This window comes from Budorcas taxicolor, chromosome 15, assembly GCF_023091745.1.
Source record: "Budorcas taxicolor isolate Tak-1 chromosome 15, Takin1.1, whole genome shotgun sequence".
Taxonomy (NCBI): Eukaryota; Metazoa; Chordata; class Mammalia; order Artiodactyla; family Bovidae; genus Budorcas; species Budorcas taxicolor.
Genome location: NC_068924.1, coordinates 74,460,521 through 74,485,655, shown reverse-complemented (window position 1 = coordinate 74,485,655; position 25,135 = coordinate 74,460,521). Strand labels below are relative to the sequence as shown.

The following is a 25,135-nucleotide window of genomic DNA, read 5'->3' as shown; positions in this document are numbered from 1 at the left end:
GAAGTATCATCAAAGAAGGCGTTGTGAAATCAAGCCTTGAAAGAAGGGTAGGATCTGGAAAGGGAAAGACCTTTTTATTTTAGGGGAATAGCACATGCTGAGGAAGGGAAGAGTGTGGTGAATTCTAGATAAAAGCAGTTACTTAAGGGCAGTACTGAGAACACAGAGAGACTTGGTCATGATAGGAAAGATAGATGAAATGACAGACTGATACTGTGCCCGTATGATTGAGGCCAGTTCTGGGTTAATATCTCTTACATTGCCGTCTTTGTAATATTTTGCTTTGGATAATGTCCCCTATCAGGAGCCGGAGACTCTGTTCTTCTTTTTTGTCAAGAGGTAAGATGGAGAAGGAAACGTCAACCCACTCCAGTGTTCTTGCCTAGAAAATCCCGTGAACAGAGGAGCCTGGTGGGCTGCGGTCCACGGAGTCGCAGAGTCAGGCACGACTGAGCTTCTGAGCGCACGAGATGTTAGCAAGCATAGTACCTGACATGCAGTAGGCATTCAGGGAGTGCATTTAAAGGCAACCAGAAAGGACTGGCTTCAGTTACTGCTCTGAAAGTCTATGAGCGCCTGGTGCTCTGGCACCAGTGGGCTTGTGGTTAGCCTCTCTTCACTCTAGTTCTAGCAGAACATGCTTCGTGTGTTGCTATGCTGAGAAATACCCGAGTCATTTAAAGCACACTCGACCGTTTGATAGTAGTTAGAGATACCGGTTGCTGAGAGCCTAGTCCTGTGTTTAGCTTTGCATTATTTCTGATTTCTAGAGTAACTCTGTGCAAAGCAGGTATTACATTTCCCATCTTTAAGTTGAGGAAAGAGAGGCTCAGAGAAGTCAAGTTTCTTGTTAAAGGTCACCCAGTAGGTTGCTGAATGGGAATTTGAACTCTGGTGTGCATAAAAAAGATTTTTCCAAGCTGCTGTCTATGGTGTATTTCTTAAAGTGATAATATCATTTTTAGGTGAACCATTTTTATGTTTTCTTTCTTTTAATTTTTTGATTACAGAAATCTTCAAACATAAAAATAAAGAAAAGTAGTATAAATGAGCTCCCATAGTATACTTATCACCTGACTCCAAAAATTTTCAACACTTTTGTCTGTACCCCCTACCCTTCCTTTCCATCCAGACATCATATAATTTTGTTTGAAAATACTCCAATGTGTTTCTAGAGCAGTGCTGTCTAATAAAATGTTGTGTATCTGTGCCATCTAGTATAGTATCTACCAGCCACATATGGCTGTTGAGCGTTTGAAATGTGACAAGTGTGATCTGAGGAACTACATGGGTAACCACATGAGACTAAAATATGAATAGTCACTTCTTAATAATGTATGCCATTTAAAACCCTGAAACTATTATTAAGGATCTATCAAAATTTTTTGTAGACAAGAGGTAGTATGTATTTGTGGTTTAAATAAAGAGTTCAAGTATTTAGAAAATGTATGTTGCAGAAGATGAAACCCCTTGTCATCTTGCTGTAAATAATTATATATATGCTTTTTGAATTCAAAATATACAGATACATGGTTCTTGTTGTAAAATAATGTATTGATACAGTGGTTGGATACATTATTTATGGAGTTGCTTCTTTTCAGATGAGCTTGAATGAGATGAGGTGTGTACCATGAAGGCTGACAGCCTCCTCAAAAGTGAGGTATATTATAAAATATTCTAAGTGCACACCCATTAGAGAAGGGCCACCACTTCCTCATAAACTGAGAGTTTACATCTTGGTGTAAACGAAGCGGCAGCTCCTCCTGCCTCCTGGAGGGCCCAGGCTCTCTGGCTGTTGGCCCTTGCTGGAGTTTCCCCAGCAGGTGTCACTGTTGGGCTGTTCCTGCCGTTGGGCTGGCAGGGACGAGAAGGTGTAATTGCTGTGTGCGCACGTCTGCGTGAAGGGAGGGGGTTTTTTCTTCAGCTTTGTAGTAGGAGATAGTCTAAGGAGGCATGTTTTGATCCTTGCCTCCGCTGATACAATCTATAGTGTTTTCAGATAGTGAGAATATGAAGCAAAGCCATGTGTATTTCAGTATAGCTCTGTGTTAAACTTAACAGTGATAACCAGCTCACAGTTTATCTCCTTTTGCCTGTGGGCAGTGGAAAGCGACTCTTTCTGTAGTCTTGACTCCAGATTACAATTTATAACTTGGATGGCAGGCCCTTTGCTTCACCACGAGAAGCTTCCTTTGGGGTCTGATTGCCTTTGAGCCAGCAGGAGAAAATAAGGGTACTCTGGCTCCTTGCAGCAGCAGTCCCTGTGGCCGTGAAAGGCTGGTATTAAGGAAAAGAGAAAATTATTTTAAGTGGCACCTTAAAACTGGAGGCAGTGTAGAGTTTATGTTGCCCAGCCTCTGTCTGTCTGTCTCTCTCTTTTTCTAATTGATGAGGAAACTTAGATATGGTGAGGGGAAGTGACTTACAGAGGTGCCTGTAGCAAGGACGGGAGTCAGAACTCCTGGGTCCTAAAGAAGGCACTCTTTCCTCCTCTTCATTTGAAATGAATGCTTTAACCGTCAGTTTTCTCTGTGGAAACCTCTGTTGCTCCTGTAGATCAGTGCCTGAGGGGCTCTTCAGTGGACTTTTCTTTGTAAGAAACTGGAGCTTTGATAGCTCATTTGCAATTATTGTCACTGGGTAAATGGAATCAATGTGATGTTTATAGGGCCACGGGAGAAACACTGTTTTAGTTATTTGCCACAGAACTGCGTTGATTCGTTCTTTTATTTATTTAAAAAAATATATTTTTATTTATTTAAAAAATATTTTTAGTTTTATTTATCTGGCTGTGCCGGGCCTTAGCTGCCGCACTGGGCATCTTCAGTCTGGGACCTTTAGTTGCAGTATGCAAATGCTTAGTTGCAACACATGGGATCTAGTCTCTTGAGCAGGAATTGGACCCAGGCCCCAACTGCATTGGGGGTGTGGAGTCTTAGCCACTGGACCACAGAGAAGTCCCTTTTTACATATATATAATTTTATTTGCTTGTCTTTGCCCGCGCGGGTCTTCGTTGCTGTGCGGGCTTTGTCTAGTTGTGGTGAGCAGGGGCTGCTCTCGTTGCAGTGCGCGCGCGGGCTTCTCATTGCAGTGGCTTCTTTAGCTGCAGAGCTCGGGCCCTGGGGCGCTTGGGCTTCCCTAGCTGTGGCTTACGGGCTCAGTCACTCCACAGCGTGTGGGATCCTCTCAGATCAGGGGTTGAACCCGTGTCTCCTGCATTGGCAGGAGAATTCTTCACCGCTGAGCCACCGGGGAAGACCCCAATTGTTTCTTTCTTTTTTTGGCTGCACAGCATGTGGGATCTTAGTTCCCCGACCAGGGATCAAACTGGCATCCACTGCATTGGAAGTAGGAGTTGTAACCACTCAGCTGCCAGGAAGTCCTCATTATTCCTTTTAAAGTGATTCCGTTAGGGAAGTTCACTTTTAAAATCTCAACAACTGGGGAATCAAATTTGGGCTAAATCTTTCATAGCTGAAATTGCTGCATTTTTTCTCCAGATAGGTAACAAGGCCTTCTGTTGTTCAGTCGCTCAGTCCTGTCCAACTTTTTGCAACCCCCATGGACTGCAGCATGCCAGGCTTCCCTGTCCTTCACTATCTCCCAGAGTTTGCTCAAACTCATATCCATTGTATCGGTGATGTCTTAGGTCTGAAATATTTACTGTAAAATTCTGTGTTCTGAGAACAGATGTCTTTTGATCTGTACTTTTTTCTTATGATAGATGAAGACTGGGGGAAGACATGGTTATAAGCTTAGAATTTGACCCAGACCCTAGAAGGTTAGAATTGAAAGTCTTCATTAGATTTCTATGTTGTTGTTGTTGTTGTTGTTTTAAGACTTTTGCGAGGGGATTGCTTTGTTAGAGCAGCCTGAAACCTCTTGAGGCTTCATGAGCCAACAACGTGCTTAACCCCGTAGTCTCTCAGCACTAGTTACATGGATATTCTCCTTGGAGCTGCAGCAGAATGTCATTGATGAAGGGAAATACATGAATGGCTATGTTCATGGGGCTAGTCCTGGGTCCACAAGAGGCAGGAGGCAGACGAGAAATTAGGAAAGTACCAGGCTTCTCAGTGTGATTGTAATATATGCAGGGGTTCACCTCAAGTAGTTCTGTGCCACTGACCTGAGTCTGCAGGGTTTCATATATCTAAAATCAAGCAACAACAGACTCAGCTTATTCAGAGCCTAACCCAGAGGCCTCTTTTCCTTTGCGAAACCTTCTCTGACTGCCCCAGATAATCACTTTCTCCTCTTTGCTGTTTGTGTCCAGACATAGAACCTACCTTGTAGTGTCACGGCCATGACAGAGAAGCATGTCGGTGAGCTCCCTAAAGGCAGTGAATGTGCCTTACCCCTTACTGTACCTAGGTAGTATCTGGCACACAGTAGGTGCTCAATAAATGGAATTCAAGTTGTCGAATGGAAGTTACATCCTCTGTGATTCAGTATGCAGTGTATATCCTTTTTGGCTTTCTTAGTTAAAGGAGGGGAAAAAAAAATCATTATATCACACCCTTAATCTCCTGGAGGGTTGTCGGCTCAGTGAGTGCTTGTTGGATAAACCAAGTGGCGTGACCAGAGTTGTGCATGGTGAAGACACCGTCTGTAACTTGACTCGGGTGCCCTGGGATTTGTTCTCTGCTGTCGCGCCACGAAGCCATGTCTCCAGCCTGTGTGTTGCCAGTGCTGAGGCCTCTTGGCAGTCTTTGGCACCCAGTCCGCTGTCCTTCAGGCGGGCCGTGCTCACCTCCCCAGCTGCACACTCGGTACAGGACTCAGGCCCCTCCTGAGCCGTGGTGTTGGAACCGCGCGGCATCTCAGTGATGTTAGTGTCTCCGCCAGCCAGTGCTCGTGTTGTTTTTCTCCTTAAATATTCTCTGCAGTCTCAGACGGAGTACTCGATCAAGTTCAAATTAGATGTGAATAAGCCAAATTAGATGTGAAGGCTCTGTTGCCCGTTTTTGCTTTATGTTTCTTTTCGTTTTCTGTGGAAAGCTTGCACTGGATGTGCTTGGAAGTTGGATGTTTGGGGACTGAGGAAAATGGGTTCTCTCATCTTTTTTTTTTTTTTATTGTTTTGGGGGAGGGGTCTGAGCATTATTAAACTGAACCCTTTTTTCTTTCAGTTTTGAAATGACTTGAGGTTTGTTTCCTGGAGGCAGAGTCCTTCTATTAAGAAAGAGTTTTGCTTTACCTCTGATTATGCTGCTGAAAATTTGGTGGACTTGTCGTCTTTGATAGAAGCCCTTGCTAACTTTTGAGTTCTTACTCAGAAGTTTAGGATTTGAGGACGATGAATAGAGGAGAATTCTTCACCAAGGGAATTTAATATCTGAATGGGCAAATCTTGACTTGGTCCTTCTGGGGAAAGAGAACCAGGTTTTGAGAAATCAGAAAAGCTGATGGTGGAATTAAGCAGCTTAGTTTTAAGAGAGTAAGGGAAGCTAGGGGAAGATAAACCCAGGCCCTAAAGGAGGAGGCTCCTATGAGGGAGCATGGGTCTTTTAATATAACCCTGGGTTGGTGAAATAATTACTCTGGTCAATTTATTCCTTCTTAAATTGACAAATACTTGCTAAGTACCTGTGGGCTGTACTATATATTATTTAAACATCAGCATCGAGTCTCTTAGTCTAATGGGAGAAAGTAAACACATAAATAAGATAGCTAGTATACCAGGTGGTGGTAAATTCTATGGAGAAAAATATTTTAAAATGTAGGGGTTTCTAGGGTGGAAGTATGCAGTGTTAAATGGGGTCATCAGAGGAAGTCTGGTAAGGTGACATTGGAGCAGACACCTCTTCCTTTAGGCAAGCAAGGGAGAAACCTCTGTAGAGATGGGGGCAAGGACGTTCTCGGCAGAGAAGGACAAGTCAAATTCCCTGAAACGCTTGGCTGGAGCACAGCGAAGGATGGCGTGATAGAAGATGAAGTTAGAGAGGTAATGGGGACCAGATTATGAGGGCCTTCTAAGCCATTTAAGGGATTTTACATCTTACTCTGGGAGATTTGGGAAGCCTTGGGAAGTGAAGTTGCATGATCTTATATTTTAAAAGGGTCTCTGTGGCTGCTGATTGACAGTAGACTGAAGAGACTCTGCTAAATAGGGTAAATTAAAGTTAGGCCAGCAGCACACACTTTGAGATTAATTTGTGTCTGTATTTTGTGGTGAAAACCTGAAGGCGGGAGTCAGTCATTGTGTCAGAATTAGAAGGACCTTAAATGTTTGGATGAGAGTTGCCAAATAAATAAAGAAATAAAGCCTCTTGGCAGGCATATTATCTGCAACGCCTCACCCCCATTCCCCAGCCATGACAGCATGCTATTAAAACTGAGAAGGGGAGAGCCTGAAAGCTTTATAGTGAGCAAGGGATCATAAATGCAAATCGTGAGATGCCTGGCTTTTTTTTTTTTTTTTTTTGCTCACAAAACTAATATGAATTCGTTTGCAACAATTCAGACATAAAAACGTGTGATTTATCTATCTATAGTATATATCCTTTGCCGTGCTAACCACTGTTAACAACTTGTGTGTTAACTTCAGAATTTTTTTCTATGCAAATGAAAACACATTTTTCTTTATTTATAAAAATGGGATCATACTGTCTACTATCCTGCCATTTACATATTTCACTTAGTGTGTCATGGACATTTTTCCGTGTTGATGTGTCTGGATGTGGTGCATTCTTTTTAACAGTGGTATAGTATTCCCACGATCGCATGCACCCTGATTAAGTCCCCTGTTGATGGAGTCTGCGTTGTTTCTGGGTTTGTGCACAGAGGCAGTGCTGCAGCATCTTTGTGGACTTGTGCAGGTGCCTCTAGAGGAGAATGCATTTTCAGAGCCTCCGTCGCTGGGGCTGAAGCGTTGAACATTGTTAATGGCAATTGAAAATTAATTCTATTTATTACTACTAATTTAAAACATATAAAATAACATTTTCTGTTTTAGTGAACATACTTTCGTAGATATTCGTAAATTCATAGATAGGGCTTTTAATCCTGTGGTCCCCACCCCCCCCGCCCCGCCCCTCCCCTCCCATAAAGTCTTAAATTTCTTAGCAGTAAATCCTACCACTGGGTTTTTCAGGAGTCTCATCCTCCGAGTTGAGAATGACTTCTGTGTGGTTTTTTTTATTCTCAACATCTGCCACCCCGGAGGTGTTCTGTGCTTTTCTTCTCCAGCAGCCGTGTATGAGGGAGACATAACCTTGGTTTCGTCTTTGACATTCACTTGACTTACTGGCTCTGGGTCACCTAGTCTTCCTGGCCTTGCTAAATGATCCAAAGAATCCGGATATCTGTTGCCCATCATGAGGCGGTAGCATTTAGATATTTATTTGTTTTCAGGGATGGTTAAAACCCATTTCTCTCTTTGGCAATTTGAGGGTGAGGATAGAGTAGAAGAGATGGTGGCCATTGCTGTTAATCTTTTCCCCTTTCTCTGCTCATCTGCCCAACCAAGTCACATTGTATTTGAGCCTCTGAATTCTGAGTGATCCCTGGTTGTGTCTTGTATATCAGGGATTGGGACGTTTTCTGTGAAGGGCAAGCTTGTAAATATTTCAGGCTCTGCGTAGGCCATATGGTCTCTGCCGCAAATGCTGAACTTTGCCATTGTAGCACAAAAGTAGCCACAGACAGTATGGAAGTGAATGAGTGTGGCTCCGTGCCAGCAAAAGCTTCACTTATGGACACAAATGCGATTTTTATATAATTTTCACATGTCATGAAATAGTCTTCCTTTGATGTTTTTCAGCTATTTAAAAATATAAAAGCCATTCTTAGCACATGGGCTGTACAAAAACAGGCAGCAGGCCAGATTTGGCCGACAGGCTGTGGCTTGCCAATCCCTGCTTATGTGAACATGACTTGGAATGGAAGAGAGTCAGGTGCTATGGTAATAAAAGGCGTTATGATAATGAGAGTCCCGGAAGAGGTAGGTCGTGGGCTCTCGCACTTATTCCCTCTGTCTGTACTTTGGACTGGATGTCCTAAGTACTTGCTCTTGTGAGATTTCTCTGACGGCTTAAGTGCAGGAAGAATTTCTTTGTTTCCTCTGCTCTCTGCCCGGAAGCAAGGTTTTCTAACCTTGCTCCATATCTATCTTGGGAATCGTTGGCAAGTGAGGAGGCTTGCCCTGGTGTTGGGGAGGATGTGAGCCTCCAGGTCGTCCAGGCAGAGTCGGCTCCACAGACAGCCCTTCCCCCACTGTAGGTCAGATCAGCACCTGTTGGGCTGATGTAAATTATCCCCCGCCATTCCTTTCTCTGGGGCTGTGTGGTGTAGGGAAGGCTGTGTGCTTTGTAGATGCACATGGAGAACTTGAAGAGATGTAATTGCTTCTGCCAGTTCGGAGTGTTGGAGTGCTGCAGGGACTCAGGTGGGATCTGTATGTGTACTGCAAAATCCATTTGGAGCGGTTTCCCATGTACTCATTTACCCCCTTCGGGTCCCCTTCTCTCCTGGATCTGTGCAGAGCAGTGCCCTAAAGGATGCGTTGGAGGTTTTGCTGAAGACGGTAACACCAGGTGTACGGGGTTCTGTTTGCATGATGTATTTTGCTTATTGTAATCGGTCCCAGCCCATTAGGGCTGTGCAGGTAGCTTCCCCCTCCTCTTGGGCTTCTTATATATTTATGGGGTGGAGGTGGGGGGAGTTCCAGTTATGTCTTCTTCTGCTCCTTCTTGGAAGCACCTGACAGCGTGTTCACATGAGCACATTTGGTTCTAGTGGGTGGGTCTGTAACATTTGCCCAGAGATTGCAGAATAGCCTTCAGGTATGTTTGTTTGGCACTCACACTATTAGTAAAAATTTCATTTTTTTCTACATAAATCCAGATTTCTGGATTCTATAGGTGAAAAAACACAAAAATGGACCTCATCCATTTCCGTTTCCTGCTTAATTCCAGTTTCGTGTTGGTTCCCACTGCATGAATTAGCTAGTCTTAAATTCCCTACCACTTAGCTCCACCAGGGGGAGACACTGGACGTGGCAGGACTCTCTCCTCTACCCCACCCCTCCTGCCTAATTCACCCACCTAGGGCGCCCCTGCAGGCTGTAGGCTGACATGCCGACAACCTCCTCACCTGAGAAACTGCCTGACTTTTTTTTAATAGCAACAATTAATAAACTCCTCCTCTGTTTCCAAAGAGGGAAAGTGGGGGTGCCAGGCTCATTTGCTGACTGGGACACAGTTGAGTGCGCGGATCTCTGTCATGTCAGATTATGCAGTATGAAAGGAACCGTCCTTTAATGATGGACTTGTGTAAAATCTTGGACAAGACTGTCTGCACCTCTCCCTGTGAGCAGAGCGCCTTGGACAGAGGCGTGGGTTTCAGTGACGAGGTCGTTGATTTGGATGTCAACCTGCCAGAGCATTAAAGTCGAGTTAGGAGCAGGAGTAGAAGATGTAATGATAAAGGAGTCAAAGGCGGAGAGAGTGACGGTGTCGTGGAAGGAGAGCTGCAGCTTGTTAACCTTGTGTCCTTTTCCTGTGCTGCATCACAGCGTATGAGTTTGAATCTTTTTCCTCTTCTGCTTTTTTCCTCCCCTCCACATGTTCATACACGTTCCTCAGTTTTCCTCTATCTCCCTGCTGTCTCCTTGGGTCACTTCACCTCTTCTTTCCTTTGTTCTGATGGGAAATGTAACCTATTTTGGGGGTCTTTTTTCTTACTGTGATTAAAAAAAAACACACATAAGTTTACTCTCTTAATTTTTTAATGTACAGTCTTGTTAAATGTAAGTCTACGCACAGAACTGTACAGCAGATCTCCAGAAGTGTTTCTCCCTGCAAGAGTGAAACGATCATTGAACAGTTCTCATTTCCCCCTCCCACCATTCCCTGGCAACCAGAGTTCAGTGTTCTTTTTCTATGAGTTTGATGCTTTAGATCCTCATGTAAGTGGAATCATGCAGTGTTTCTCTTTTTGTGATTGGCTTATTTCACTTAGCATAATGTCTTCAAGTTTCTTCCATGTTTTACCGTAGGACAGGATTTCCTCCCTTTAAACAGCTGAACAATACTCAGGTGTGTATAAATACCGCGTTTGCTTTATCCATTCATCTGCATGTGGGCCTTTAGGTTGCTTCCACACCTTGGCTATGTGAATAATTCTACAGTGAACATGGGTGTTCAGATGTCTCTTTGAGATTCTGCTTTCAGTTCCTGTGGACATACACTCAGAATTGATATTGCTGGGTTTTATGGTAGCTATATTCTCAACATTTTGAGGAACTGCAGTGCTCTGTGTCAGCAACTGCACAGGTTTACAGTTCTACCAACAGTGTGCAAGAGTTCCTGTTTCTCCATATCCTCATCAGAATTGTTATTTTCTGTTTTGGGTTTTTTGGGTTTTTTTGTTTGTTTGTTTTTGGAGAGCTGCATCTTACTATTCATGAGATGATATGTCATTGTGGGTTATTTGCAGGGTTATTTCCCTGATGATAAATGATGTTGAGCATCTTTTCATGCTTATTGACCATTTGTATATATTCTTTGGATAAATGTCTATTCTAGTCCATGGCCCATTTTTTAAAATTGGGTTTTTGGTTGTTTTTAACTTATTGGAGTTCTTTATATATATTCTGGATATTAACCCTTTATCTGATAAATAGCTTACGAACATTTTGTCCTGTTCTGTAGTTTGCCTTTTTATTCTGTTGTTTCCTTTGCTTAAGTTTTAAAAGTCTGATGCGGTCCCAGTTGTCTGTTCTTACTCTTATTACCAGTGTTTTTTTGTGTGTCGTATCTAGGAAATCATTGCCCGTTCCAATGTCATAAAACTTTCCCCCTATATTTTCTCATAAAACTTTCCCCCTAACTGTGAATTTTATAGTTTTAGGTCATATGTTTAGGTTTTTAGTCCATTTTGAGTTAATTTTTACCTGTGGCATAAAATAAGGGTCCATCTTTATTCTTTTGCATGTAGATAGACAGTTTTCTCAGTACCATTTGTGAAGACTTCTTGCCCTCATTGTCAAATATCATTTGACCATTTACACAAGGGTTTATATCTGGGTTCTCTATTCTGTTCCATTAGTCTATATGTCTATCTTTATGCCAGTACCGTACTGTTTTAATTACTGTAGCTTTGCAGTATGATTTGAAACCAGGAAGTGTTAAGCTTTGAGCTAGGTTCCTCTTTCACAAGATTATTTGACTAGTCAGAACTCTTTTTGAGATTCCATATGAATTTTAGGATTTTTTTTTCTCTTTCTGCAAAAAAAAAAAAAAAAAGGCAATTGGGATTTTGATAGAGATTTCATTGAATCTGTAGATTGCTTTGGGTACTATAGACATTTAAACAATATTAAGTCTTCTAATCCATAAACATGAGATGTCTATTGTTTCATTAATTTTTTTCAGTGGTGTTTTATAGTTTTCAGTGTATAAATCTTCTATCTCTTTGGTTAAGGTTATTCCTACATATTTTATTCTTTTTTTTTTATTTTTTTTTAATTTTATTCTTTTTGATGCTATTATAAGCAGGAGTATTTTCTTAATTTCCCTTTTCAGTTCAGTTCAGTTCAGTCGCTCAGTCGTGTCCGACTCTTTGCGACCCCATGAATCACAGCATGCCTTTTAGCAGATGTAAATCTTTAAAATAAAACAAAAAGGAACTTTTTTTTTAACTTCAGAAGTGTGTTTTCCCAGAAGTACAGCACTGTTTCTTTTTTGCATGCTTTTCTGATTCCTTTTCCTACTGCCTCTTATGAGTTCTCAAAATTGAGATAGAAGCTTGACTGATCATTTTCTGTTACTCCTTGAAGGCAAAGGACCATTGCTATAATTGTTATCCTGACAGAATTACTGAAATTTTTTGTTTTATTTTTAAATAATTTTTAAAATTTTAATTGAAGTATAGTTGATGGCAACCCACTCCAGTACTCTTGCCTGGAAAAGCCCATGGACGGAGGAGCCTGGTAGGCTGCAGTCCATGGGGTCGCTAAGAGTCAGGCATGACTGAGGGACTTCACTTTCACTTTTCACTTTCATGCATTGGAGAAGGAAATGGCAACCCACTCCAGTATTCTTGCCTGGAGAATCCCAGGGACAGAGGAGCCTAGTGGACTGCCATCTATGGGGTCACACACAGTCGGACACGACTGAAGTGACTTAGCAGCAGCATAGTTGATTTACAAAGAGTTGCTGAATTTTTAGACCCTCCTAGAAGGCAGTGGCCCCCCCACTCCAGTACTCTTGCCTGGAAAATCCCATGGATGGGGGAGCCTAGTGGGCTACAGTCCATGGGGTCGCTAAGAGTCAGGCATGACTGAGCAACTTCACTTTCACTTTTCACTTTCATGCATTGGAGAAGGAAATGGCAACTCACTCCAGTGTTCTTGCCTGGAGAATCCCAGGGACAGAGGAGCCTAGTGGGCTGCCATCTGTGGGGTTGCACAGAGTCGGACACGACTGAAGCGACTTAGCAGCAGCAGCAGAGCAACTAAATTTGACAGTTGTGTTAGATGGTACTATTTTGGATGTGATAAGATTGGGGGTGGGAGAGAGGTGTCCATATGTGAGAATGTGTTTGTTGTGTGATCTTTGGCCAGTGGTCCTCAAAGTGTGGTCCTCAGACCAGGAACATCAGCAACTCCTGCTGATGTTAGAAATGTGAGTTTCTGGGCTCATTCCAGACCTCCTGAATCAGAAACTGGGGGTGGGAGGCATGCAGTCTGTGTTTTTAACAAGCTCTCCAGATGATTTTGATATGCACCAAGTTAGAGAGCAGTTTTAGACCATCTAGGAACTCTTACTACTTATTTATTAATTTATTTTTATAATTATTTCTTTGTTTTTGGCTGCACTGGATCTCCGTTGCTGCACAGGTTTTCTCTGGTGGTAACGAGCAGGAGCTCCTCTTTGTTGCAGTGTGAGGGCTTCTCATTGCGATGCCCTCCTTTGTTGCAGTGCCCAGGCTCTAGGCACTTGGGCTTCAGTCGTTGAAGCACACAGGTCCGGTAGTTGGGGTACACGGGCTTCAGTAGTTGCTGTGCGCCAACTCAGTAGTTGTGGCGCACGGGCTTAGTTGCTCCTTAGCATGTGGAATTGTCCTAGACCATGGATTGAACCCATGCCCCCTACATTGGCAGGCGGATTCTTAACCACTGGACCAGCCGAAAAGTCCTAGACCATCTAGAAAGTCTTAGCGTCACCACCAGCATCTCCTCCCCCATCCGTAAGTCTCTGTGGTGTACTAAAATTCCTTGGCATTATCCATCACCTTTATTTTCCTTTTCCTCCTGTCCCTTGTTGCAGTGTTGCTTTAACTCGTGATCTCCTTACGTTCCCCCTCTTTTCTTGCAATGGATTCTAATAGAAGGAGTTGAATTTGAGCAACCTTGGGTTCAAATCCTGGCCCTATTCTGTGACCCAGAGGAGGTTAAGGATCCTCTCTGAACCTCAGTTTCCTCAATTTTAAAGTTACTGTGATGCAGGTTAAATGAGGTAAGCATCAGACGCTCAAGAAATGCCAGCTCTCCTCTCTTTTCTCTGTTATCACTCTGCTCAAAAAACAAACAAACAGAAAAAGTCCCTAAACAACAACAGCAAAAAAACTCCTTTTACTGTGACACATTTCCTACAGGTCATTTTCTTTTCTGTGTTAGTATCCTATTTTTTTCCCCCAAGACTTCAGCCTTCATGGTGTGTTTGTGAAATCTCACCATATAAAATTGAAGTAAACCAAGTACATAAAAAAGTGAGGTGCCGTATAAAGAGAAGATAAGGAATGTGTTGTGATAGCGCTGGTGCTAGTTACTCCCATTAGTCACTTGCAGCAGACACAATGAGGTTCTGTTTTAGAAAGTGCAGTAATGCAGAAAGTGGTCTGGTTCATAGCAGGGGAATGGAATATTATCTTCATTTTTCCTGCACTCTATTATAATGATTCGTGCAAAAGAAACTGGTTCTGCCTCTTGATAAGAGAGGGAGTATAAACAGCCTTAATTTCTCAAGTTCTAAGGGCTCCTTCTGTATTGAGAGCAAGCCATCCAGGGCAGAAGTGTGTTCAGAAAGGAGAGCCTGACTGGGACAGGTAGAAAAGAGCAGAAAGTTTTTCTTTTGACGTTGACTCTTTTGACCAGAACCAAGACCTCATGCTTTGTACATAGTGAGCAAGTTTGCCCTGAGTTTTATTGTTTAAGGTCTGTTTCCAAATGTCTTATTTAGTGTCTGTTTTGGTAGCTGAAGTTCCCTTGAGTACCAATACAATTAATTTAGGCTTGTAAGCTCACTTTTTATGCTGCTGTTGTAGCTAGCTTGAAAGTTATAGAAGATCGGAACCTAGTTCCTTCATCTACTGATGCATAACAAAAAAAAACAAAAAAACCTAGTGACTTAAAATAGCAGTTTTATATCTTTCATTGTTCTTTGGGTAGAAGGGAGGTCCGTTGGGAAGTTCTGCTGGTCTTGCTTGAGGTCTCTCTCAAGTCAACTGGAAGCGCATTTAGAACAGCCAGACCTCTCAAGGACTCCTCTTTCCTTGTGGCCTCTCCAGCAGAGTAGCCAGACTTTTAAGGTAGCAGCTTAGGGCTTCCAAAAGTGACAGTTCCACGAGGGAGGAAAGGGAAGCCATCAGTTGTCTTCAAGGCTTAGACCCAGAACTCTCTGCGTTCTCTTGATTAAAGCAAATAACAGGCTAGTCTACATTCAGTGTGAGAGGAGACCACGTGGGGGCAAGAATGCCAAGAAGTGTTGCTCTCTGGTCCCTCTTCAGATACTAGCCACTCCAGAGACCATGGCCATTTTATAGACTGCTGTACACCCAGTAACAGAACACTCAATTATTTGTGGTTTGAATCAGTGGTTGGATGGACCAACAGCCAAATTGGTGGTTGGTTGACTGACTGCTCTTGTTGGTTTATTTGGGTCAGGCTTATGTGATTCTTAGGGCAGAAATACCCATGTGTATGCCTTTATAGAACTGGTCCTTCCTCAACACATGTCTTTCTAGGAAACCAACTTTTTAGGAATAGTGACTTGCCTGACCATGTGTTCCCTGCAGATACTTTTGGAAATTGTCATCCAGGGAAAGAAAAATAAAACCCCACTATTTATTAGGCTGTGTACTGGCTACTAATGTTCTTACTTAATCAAAACAACCTTGTGAAATAGGCATTTCCCATTAAATTTGGACGCTGAGGATAATGAACTTGCCAGAGGTCACACAGCTCATAAGTGACCCAAGATCACGAGTTAAACTGCAATTTGTTTCTAAAGCTAAAGCATTGACTTGCCTCATATATTAGTTATTCAGAGCTTCCCGTCATTAATCTCAGAGTATTAAGATATATCACAGGATTTCTCAAAAGCAGCACTATCAACATTTCAGGCCGCATAATTCTTTGTCGGGGAGTTGGGGAGGAATGTCCCTGCATCTTAGGGTGCAGCACCCTGCCTTTGCCCACTAGATACCAGTGTACTCCCCCCATCCAGTTTCAGCTTCTGAAAATGTCTCTAGATACAGGTTCCCTGGGGGACACCCCCTCCCACTGAAAACGATTGATAAGGTATTTCATGATTTTCTGTCCTTTGACGTTGGCTGGTTTTTGATACTGTATTTCACAAAGAGCTTGCAGTGGCTTCAAACTGCCTTATTTTTATAATTGTTATAATCATGCTGCCTGGTTCTGATACCCTTGAGTCCTGCCTCTCTCTTTTTTCGCCTTGTCTATTTGCTTTTGTCTGATTCTGCTAACTAAAATAATGCAGGTGGATCAAGTGTTTGTAAGGACTTTTTTACACAGGTATCGATTCTGCAGGCATTTACATCTCTGAGATTATAACCATTAGTGCTAGTGGAAAGAAGGCAATTTACATCTTCTGCTTATAGTGGAGGGGAGGGGGATGCATACTGGTTAGCACGTTGGGAATTAAAATGGCTTCCAGGCTCCATGGAGTTAATCTTCTTGGTAGAGCTGATTGATGTGCGTGTGCAGTTCTTTTGGAAAACGGGGGTGGAGAGTGGAGATTGCAGTTTTTCTCCTAATTGTACTTTAGGTGTCATTTATGCCAATTTCGTGTTGTCTAGACAGAGAAATGGTAGAGAGATTATTCCAGTGGAGTCAAATGCTCAGTCCAGAGGGAATCAGGAAGGTTGCTGAAGTCAGGATCAGGGTGGAAGGGCAAGTAGTGTACTACTCCCAGAGGCGAATCAGTGAAAATCAAATGTCACTAAGAGAAGCAGTTCAGTGTGAACCCAGGGTATAAGAAAAGTGATTGTACTCTGAGCTTCAAGTTAGCTTCAGGGCTAACAGTGGATTGTTTGGGGGCCCAGCTGGAATCTCTGCCCTCTTTTCTATTTCTGTAGACTCCAGAAACATCATTACTTGAACAGACATGCGCCAGGAAGGCTGCCTCTCGGCCTCTGGTTGATAAATGCCCCAGCCCGTTGTGCAGTCCTTTTTTCCTCACTCTCTTGTTAGGCTTCATTTACTAACTTCCCTTTGCCATCCTGATGTTGACCCTAAGGTTTTACTTCATATTATAGAGTATAGTGTTTGCAGTATACCCAGGTCAGCGGAACAAATGACCCTCATCGAGGGTTTTTAAAATTTCAGATCAGGAATGTGAATGTGAAAAGTCATCTGAGAAGAAATGTACAAGGTTTGCTGTTCCTGTAGCCGTCAATGATTATATCCTGCAGCCTTTGTAGTATCAGTAGGTCTAGAGATAGACTTTTTTTTTGAATTATCTATTATTCTGAATAAAATTAGCTGAGAATGCCAGGATTATTGAATTCTGTAAATGTCTTCTTGATTCGGGGGGGAAGCAGTCAAGTAGGGTACACCACCTCTTAATTAACGTCCACACTTGCACATCGTGGCTGCTGCTTGTTAGTATGTGTGCACGTGAGTATCAGAACCAGCTGTGGAACTTGTCATTGATACGATCCTACTTATCCTTTGGTGAAAAGCCTCTGATCTAAATTCCTAGTCTAAAAATGTGGATCCATGGGCCCACCTCCCAAGTCTCACAAAGAAAGAATTGGGGACAGCATAAACATGTCCATGTAGATGACCTTGGACCTTTGAGTTCAGATGCTGACAAAAGTGAGTTTTTATTGTAAATGGAAGCTTCGTACCTATAGTGCGATGTGTTGAGGACACACAGGAGCTAAGTATAGCACTAACCAGTCTTTTTACAAATGTATTAAAAATAACCCACCAAGTATGTTCCAGTATAGAATGAAATTTATTTAAAAGTGAAAATACCTCAGGGCCTCACGGTCAGCAGAGGGTCAGATGTTTGCAGAGGGATCTAGCTGACTTTTCAGGCAAGACTTTTGTGCAGCTAGACACACAGTTGCACATCCCGTATGAATTGTTTCCAGCTTCTTTCCTCTTGGTGTCTATGACTATCCTGTGCTCTGATGTTTTGCCATCTATTGCTCACTGCAGAGAGACATTGAGGAATATGTTAATGTTTTGTAAAGATGTTTTCAAGCTTTTCTGGTAAAAAGCCTTTATTTTGAGCCCTGTGAATTGTTTATGCTTGATGGTGGTAAAATAAGGCTGAGCCGCACAACAGGCGCCGTGCGCTCTTTCTGCCATGTGTCTGTCTTCTCCCCAAGGTTAGCCTTCTAGCAGTGCCGCCTTGCCTTGGTCTGCCCCACAGCAGAGGCAGGAATCGCCTGGCGGGCCCTGCTGGCAGCCGCATCGTGTGCCGTAAGCGCACCCCTAGAACTCGGGGGCCCTACAGGGATCAGATGAGTGCCTATCGTTGGATAACTTAAATGATAATTGCCACTGTGTGAAATGGGGAGGCTTGGATGCCTCCGCTGTAAAGCAGAGATGTCAATTTGGAAATCATAATAGAGGTGTCGTTTCAGAACACACAATTATTTTTTACTAAGAATAAGGGCTTGTCATGCGTTGAGGCAGAGCTCTGGGGCTTGCAGAGCAGTTTGCAGACGTGGAGAAGGCAGTGGTGTGTCCAGGTTTCTTTGGCCTCCCACCCCTTCACTGCCCCGAAAACACTGCCCTCTCTCCCCTGCGAGCTCTCCTCTGGCAATAAGCTGTCTGGGAGCATCAGTGGTAGTTTCCCCAGGCAAGTAGCCAGCCTCTGACTTTATGATTTAATAAGCCTCCCAGGGACCAGGCTGCACCGCGTTTATCAGGACAAACATGTCAGCACTTTAACCTGAGTGGCTGAAGTGACCCGAGGGGTGAAGACTGATGTCAGCAGTTTCTGAGAAACTAGTTCCTTCAAGGAACTTCTGTGTGAGGTTTTGGACATCCAGAAACCTTGTCTGAAAGGCACGGGGTCAGTGACAGGCGATCAGATATGTCTTCTTGCTTATTTTTCCAAATCTTAGTCTTGCTGATTTACTCTCCTTAGATATTTACTAGCTTCCTTTTGTGTGTTCATTAGGATGTGAGTTTTAATGGGGATAAAAAGATGACTTGGATCCAGTACTTGCTTTCATGTAGCTTATAGTCCAGTGGTAGAAACAAGAAGACGTAAGGAACTGCAGTACCAAGTGACAGGGGGCAGGCCTTTTAAGAGAGGGTTCAACCGCAATGGGGGATGAGGGAAGCGAGGGGGAGCTTCTCACCAGAAGAGTCAGACATTTGAGCTTTGAAGGGTTTTTATAGGCAGAGATGGGGAAGAACTTTCCAGAAAGAAGGAATGGCCAAACGAAAAACAGGGGTGAAATAGTGAGGGGTGTGTTTAGTATAGCTAGAGTAGTAGTTCTCAAAGTGTGGCCTGGGGTCCCTGAAGTCAAAACTATCTTTATAACAATGCTGAGATATTCTTTGTCTTTCTCACTGTTTGTGCTTGTATATTCCATTTTTCTCAGTTTTAATCTCAAATATAGTATATATTGGTAAATAAAACCCATATAAGCAAAAGCTCTTTGGGGTCCTCAATAATTTTTAAGAGTGTTAACTGTATATAAAATAGATAACTAATAAGGCCCTACTGTGTATCACAGGGAACTTGACTCAGTACTCTGAAATGACTTATATGGGTTAAGAATCAGAAAAAGTGGATATATGTATAACTGATTCACTTTGCTGTTTACCTGAAACTATACAACATTGGAGATCAACTTTACTCCAATAAAATATATATTTTTTTAAGTTTTAAAGGAACTCTGAGACCAAAAAGTTTGAAAACCACTGGACCAGAGCTTATAGTATGTTCAGAAGGAATGAGAAATTGGACTGCACAGCTTTGAGTGCCACACTGAGGAATTTGGAGTTTATTCCCTAAGCAGAAGGGAGTTATTCCTTTGAGCTTGGCTCCCCTGAACTGGACTAGCAGATGTCACACACACACCAGAGCCAGCCTGGGAAATTACTCATTAGGTGTGGGGCACCAGTGGCATTCTATTAGTAGCTCCTAGGAGCAGTTGTGGAGAAGGTGATGGCACCCCACTCCAGTACTCTTGCCTGGAAAAGCCCATGGACGGAGGAGCCTGGTGGGCTGCAGTCCATGGGGTTGCTAAGAGTCGGACATGATGGAGGGACTTCACTTTCACTTTTCACTTTCATGCACTGAACCCACTTTCATGCACTGAACCACTCCAGTATTCTTGCCTGGAGGATCCCAGGGAGGCGAAGCCTGGCGGGCTGCCGTCTGTGGGGTCGTGCAGAGTCTGAAGCGACTCAGCAGCTGTGGGGTCGTGCAGAGTCTGAAGCGACTCAGCAGCAGCAGCAGCTGTCCTTATCCGTATATAAGAGTGTCAGCAGTTGATTGTTTCTAGTGTTGGAGAAGTCTGTACATGATTGTTGGCTTTAGTTTGTTGATTTTCTGTGTGATCTGACAACCAGTTTAAGAGCATATCTTTAGGATATAGTTGTTTATTAAGGAAGAGTTCTCCCTGGGTTGTTTATTCTGCCTAGACCGTTACCCAGACTTCCTGCTTCTCAATCCTAATATCTAGTCAATTTGAAAGAAAGTTTCTTTCCTTTTGGATGACCCGTCTCATCTACCCTGACAACTTTGTTCTTTTCCAGAGCTTTCTTCTACTATTTTTTATTGTTTTCTTAGTCATCAAAGGATACAGCTGATCTACGGAACCTTTGTACAGATTCAGGGTATTAATTGAGTCAGGAAGAAATAGTTGTATTCATATGAAATATTAGGAATTTTGTAGCTTCAATTGTCTTCCTGTTGACATGATTTTAGTAGGGCATAATATTAATTTTTGATGACTTAACTCTAGTGTGTAATACTTTAAGTTTTCCTGTTCTTTTCCATAGTGACTCCACCTTTTACTTTAGAGCATGAATGGCCAGATTTTTTTTTTCTGTAAAGGGCTGCTGCTGCTGCTAGGTCTCTTCGGTTGTGTCCAACTCTGTGCAACCCCATAGATGGCAGCCCACCAGGCTCCCCCGTCCCTGGGATTCTCCAGGCAAGAACACTGGAGTGGGTTGCCATTTCCTTCTCCAATGCATGAAAGTGAAAAGTGAAAGTGAAGTCGCTCAGTCGTGTCTGACTCTTCGCGACCCCATGGACTACAGCCTACCAGGCTCCTCCATCCATGGGATTTTCCAGGCAAGAGTACTGGAGTGGGTTGCCATTGCCTTCTCCCTGTAAAGGGCTAGGCAGTATGTATGAGAGGCTTATTATAGGCCTATCCCTATCTAGACTACTCAACTCTGCCTTCCTAGCTCCAGAGCAGTCACAGACAATATTTGAATGAATGGTTATGGCTGTGTTTGGATAAAACTTTATTTATAAAAGCAGGCAGCTGGCCGAGTGCCTGTAGTTTGCCAAACCTGCATTTTAGAGGCAATTTGCTATTTTGAAGAAAGTCTTTTTAAGAAGTGAGTGATTCTTTTGCAAATGAGTAGTTTTCTCTTTAGTTTTCAGTGGTTTACTTTTAGATTTTGTATATTTGATGTTTTAAATTCTGAAATAATTTCAGACTTGTGGAAAAGTTGCAAAAATAGTGCAAAGAATTCCCGTTATACTCTTTACTCACATTCACTGTATGTTAACATTTTACCACATTTTCTGTAGTATTTTCTCTCTTTTGCTGTATCTATATATGAATATGATTATGCTTTTATTTGTTTAGTTTTAATATTTTATGTTTGTGATTATTGTGTTAAATATTGAATTTTATTAAAGTAGTGTGTAGTCTGATACAACAGTGGCCTTTAGACTTAAAAAGAACACTTCTGTTACTAAAAGGCTTTTGAGCACTTGTGCTTGTGTGTATGTGTGTGTGTGAGATACACATTATGGTTATACATTTAAATCAAATGTTCTAATATTTTCTTCCTGTTCTCCAGTAGGTCAGAATAGCACAGCACGTGGTGCACCTCACTTGAACAGCACTGGCTTAGAGAATGAACTAGGCAGACTTGTAAAGAAAAGTTTTTTCCTCTGTCATAGCTTCAGTGACTCTTTAAAACATCTCTAACTGGAGTTAACAGGTCAGGATGAAGTGGTACCTTCAAACTTCCACCAACTTGCCTGAGCCATGCTAAGTCCTGCCTGGTGTCATATTACTGAATTGCTTGATTAACCATGAAGTCAAGTGAGAGTTGTAGCGGCCGGAGCAGAAGGCACTCAGCTGCCGTTCTGTTCCTTTCTTTTGCGTCGTTTCCCCCTCGATGGCTCTTGGCAAGAAGCTAGCTGTGGGAGAGAAAGATCTTTCTTTGAGTTTCCTAGGAGTGCTGGTGGTATTTACTTGTCTAGTCACTCTAGTCCTTTCTTTATTCAACACCGATTGTAACAGTCTTTTTTAATCCTTCAGATAGTGTTTGTGTTGTAACTGTAGAGAGCTTAATGTTTCATCAGTGATACATGTTTGGGGGTGCTCTTCATAGTAATTGGCTCTCCTGATTTTGTGTATTAGAGTTAAAATACAATGTATGTATGACTTGCCAGTCCACTGTATTGCCTGGGAGCAAATGGTGCCAACAGGTTCTAGTAAGTAGGTATAGGGGGTATATCTTCTGAAAGAACCTCATCGGGGACTCCCCAGAGACAAAACTTAACATTCTGGTGTAACTCTGTTTTAAGAAGCCTTCCTAATTAAGATCGGAATTTAGGGTGTGGAGTAGAGTTTGTGGGATTATAAAATAGAAATAGTAAAATTGAAATGACCTAACCTAAGCTCTTCTGGCTCAAGAATCTCCTTTACAGCACGCCTAAAAACTCATCTAATTTCTCTGGATGCTGTCAGTGCCTTGGCAGAGTAGGGGGTAGCATTGGCCTCCTGATTTGGCAGGGTCATTTTAAAGAAGGATATACACTGGTTTACTCTGGATGATGCCCCTTGTCAAACGGCCTCTGCTTATGGAGGGTAACACAACAGGGCTCAGTGATATTCAAGACTCAGTCCAGAACCCATTGGGATAGAACAAGCTTCTGGGTGTTCCGAGGCAGTCAGCTGCTCCCAGATCTTACTTCTGTTCTTCAGCTCCCACCTAATTGCTGTAGCACAAATTTATTAATAGTGAACATGTGTGTATGCTAAGTCGCTTTAGTCGTGTCCAACTCGTTGTGACCCTATAGACTGTAGCCCACCAGGCTCCTCTGTCCATGGGATTCTCCAGGCAAGAATACTGGAGTGGGTTGCTGTGCCGTCCCCTAGGGGATCTTCCTGACCCAGGGATCGAACCCGAGTCTTTGGTGTCTCCTGCCTCGGCAGGGGTGTTCTTTACCACTAGCACCACCTTATATGATGGCCTAAATTGATACACTTCTCAAAATTCCACTTCTTTTTCCAGTCTGTGTGCCTCCCACCATCCCCTCCTCTCAGAAACATCCCATATTTCAAGATTCAAAGACATGCTGTTACCTTATGTGCACCTATGAAAGAAAAAAAATCCTGCCAATTAAACTGTATCACACAATTATAAGATGTATCCCTATTCCAGACAGGTTAAAATGTGGGGGGGGGGGGGAAGCATGTCTTACAATTGATGAAACACAGAATGTCTGCTGCTGTAAACAGTGATACCATTGAAGATTCAGGTTTCGACCACAGAGAAGCGTTGTATTGCTTTCTTTTCTTCCTCATTGGTTTCACTGTGTTCTGTCCCTTCAAGCGGTGGGATTGTTTTAACTTGTCTTAAGCATGGGGATGATAAGCCTTGTGTAGATCAAAAACATGATATAACACTTGGCTGTCCTGGGTGGGAAGGGTAGGAAGCCAGGCTGATAGGCCTCTGCTGTTGTCTCTTCCCCAGACTGTTAGGAAGAATACTCCGGTGAGCCAGTCGCTGGGATAAAGGGACTGCACACCACTCTACCTAAAGCCAGCTGGTTTTAATAACAGTGAATTGAATTAACTCAATTGGAAAAGATTGGTAGCTGTTCTCCTTACCCTACAGATCTGCTTTAAAGAAGAGTGTGGGAGGGGGTTCAGGATTGGGAACTCACGTACACCCATGGCTGATTCATGTCAATGTATGGCAAAACCAATACAGTATTGTAAAGCAAAATAAACTAAAAATAAAAATTTTAAAAATTAAAAAAAATAAGAGTCTGGCAGGGAGCCGGAGACCCGCTCCTGGGAGAGCCAGGCAAGTTGCTGCCGGAGGGGAGCAGTGTGCATTTCTTCCTGAGACCTCTTCCTTGGAAACGTGTTCCGTGGCAGGAGCTTGATTGGCACCAAGGCACACTGGAGTTGGGAGGCAGACACGGCAAACTGGGGGACCCCGAGCCATGTTCATCAGATGGGTTTTCACTGGCCCTTCCCATACGGAAAGGAAGAAAAATGTTTTAGTAAAACTTAACAGGAGACTTCGTGCAAAAGTCCAAATTTCTAGCATCCCTTTAAAAAATAGAAAGAGCCAGTGATACTGGATGCACACTCCAGTTTGCACTCGCAGTGGACTCGTGTGCATAGTCATTTGCAGCATTTGGAGTCGGCAGGCCTTCCCTAGGGGTCCGGTGCTCTCAACGCAGCGGTGGTGTGCTGCCATGCAGCGCGCCTAACTCCCTGGCCCGCTGATCTCCTTTTTGTGTAGCAATGCTTACCTTTCCAGGCTGCGGCGAGATTAAATGAAGTACATGTGAAGTGCTTAGTATTGCCTGGCACTAAAAAAATGCTCAGTAAATTAACACATAGGACCATTGTACTGATGGCTGGGCTAGATTATATAATTGAGGATTGTTTTTATCAGTTGTTAAGAAGGAAATGGCAACTCTGTCCAGTATTCTTGCCTGGAGAATTCCATTGACAGAGGAGCCCGGAGGACTTAGAATCCATGGGATCAGAGTCGGACACGACTTAGTGACTAAACCACCAAGAAAGCCCTAGAGGGTACTCACACGAAGGGTGTGGGCAGAGCAGAATGCCTAGAAGATAATGGGATGTGGATAAGGATAACATGGGGGAACTGAACGCCAAAGTAAACTGTTGGCATTCCATGGTAATCTCTAGGTTTGCCTCTTTTTCCTCTCTCATGTTGATCCCAACCTCCTGTTTGTCTGCTGGAGGTACTGCAGATGAAAATAAGATCATGTCTCTAAAGCATTTGTTCATTTCTCACAGAGGAGCAGTATTCAGGATCATACAGTGGTCATATCCAGTGTGGGCACTCTGGAGTGCTTCATATCCTTACGCCTCTAAGTGCTGGTAGGAAGGATGCGAGCCCAGACAAGAGGTGTCAGCTAGCCGCAAAGGGGGATGTTATTTATCTCTCTCCCCCATTTTTCCTTATGAATGACCTCTGAGTTGGTAATTGACAGGGATTATTGCCATTTTTTTAATCTCTGCTAGGAGGCTGCTGGAGTCTTCCCTCATTTCATTATCCCGTTATGATGGAGCAGGATCCAGAGAGCACCCAATTTACCCAGACCCAGCGAGGTAAGGCTAAAGTGAGCAATGGCACCAGGTGGGGGGGAGGGGCTGCCCTTGGGGTTGCCGAGCTGCTGGAAGCCCCGTCCTGTGCCTCTCTGGTCCTGGTGCTCTTGGACTCTTCAGTTACAGTTTTGAGACAGGTGGTTCAGGTGAAGGGGAAGTGTTCCAGGTAAGTGAACAGCGCCTCTGGTGGCAGAGGGTTATGACTGAGCCTTCATCCTTTGGGGCTCCCTGGCAGAGTCCTAGGATATTTCTTTTCTGCCATTACCATTCAGATGGACAGCCAAAAGGGAAACGACAGTTTTTATTAATAGGGAAATCACTTAACGAGTTAAAAACAAA

The 25,135-nt window shown here is 43.1% G+C and overlaps 1 protein-coding gene across 5 annotated transcripts in view; it reads left to right on the top strand.

Moving 5' to 3' along the window:
• Positions 1-25,135, top strand: part of AMBRA1 (autophagy and beclin 1 regulator 1) — a 163,831-nt gene that overhangs the window by 35,038 nt on the left and 103,658 nt on the right. For 3 of the 5 annotated variants that reach the window (XM_052652402.1, XM_052652403.1, XM_052652400.1), the window contains one exon: positions 24,713-24,799. The exons of the other annotated variants lie outside the window; for them this stretch is intronic. In XM_052652402.1, the coding sequence (XP_052508362.1) occupies positions 24,713-24,799 (87 nt within the window). The remainder of the gene's footprint in view (positions 1-24,712; positions 24,800-25,135) is intronic. 5 annotated transcript variants of the gene reach the window in all.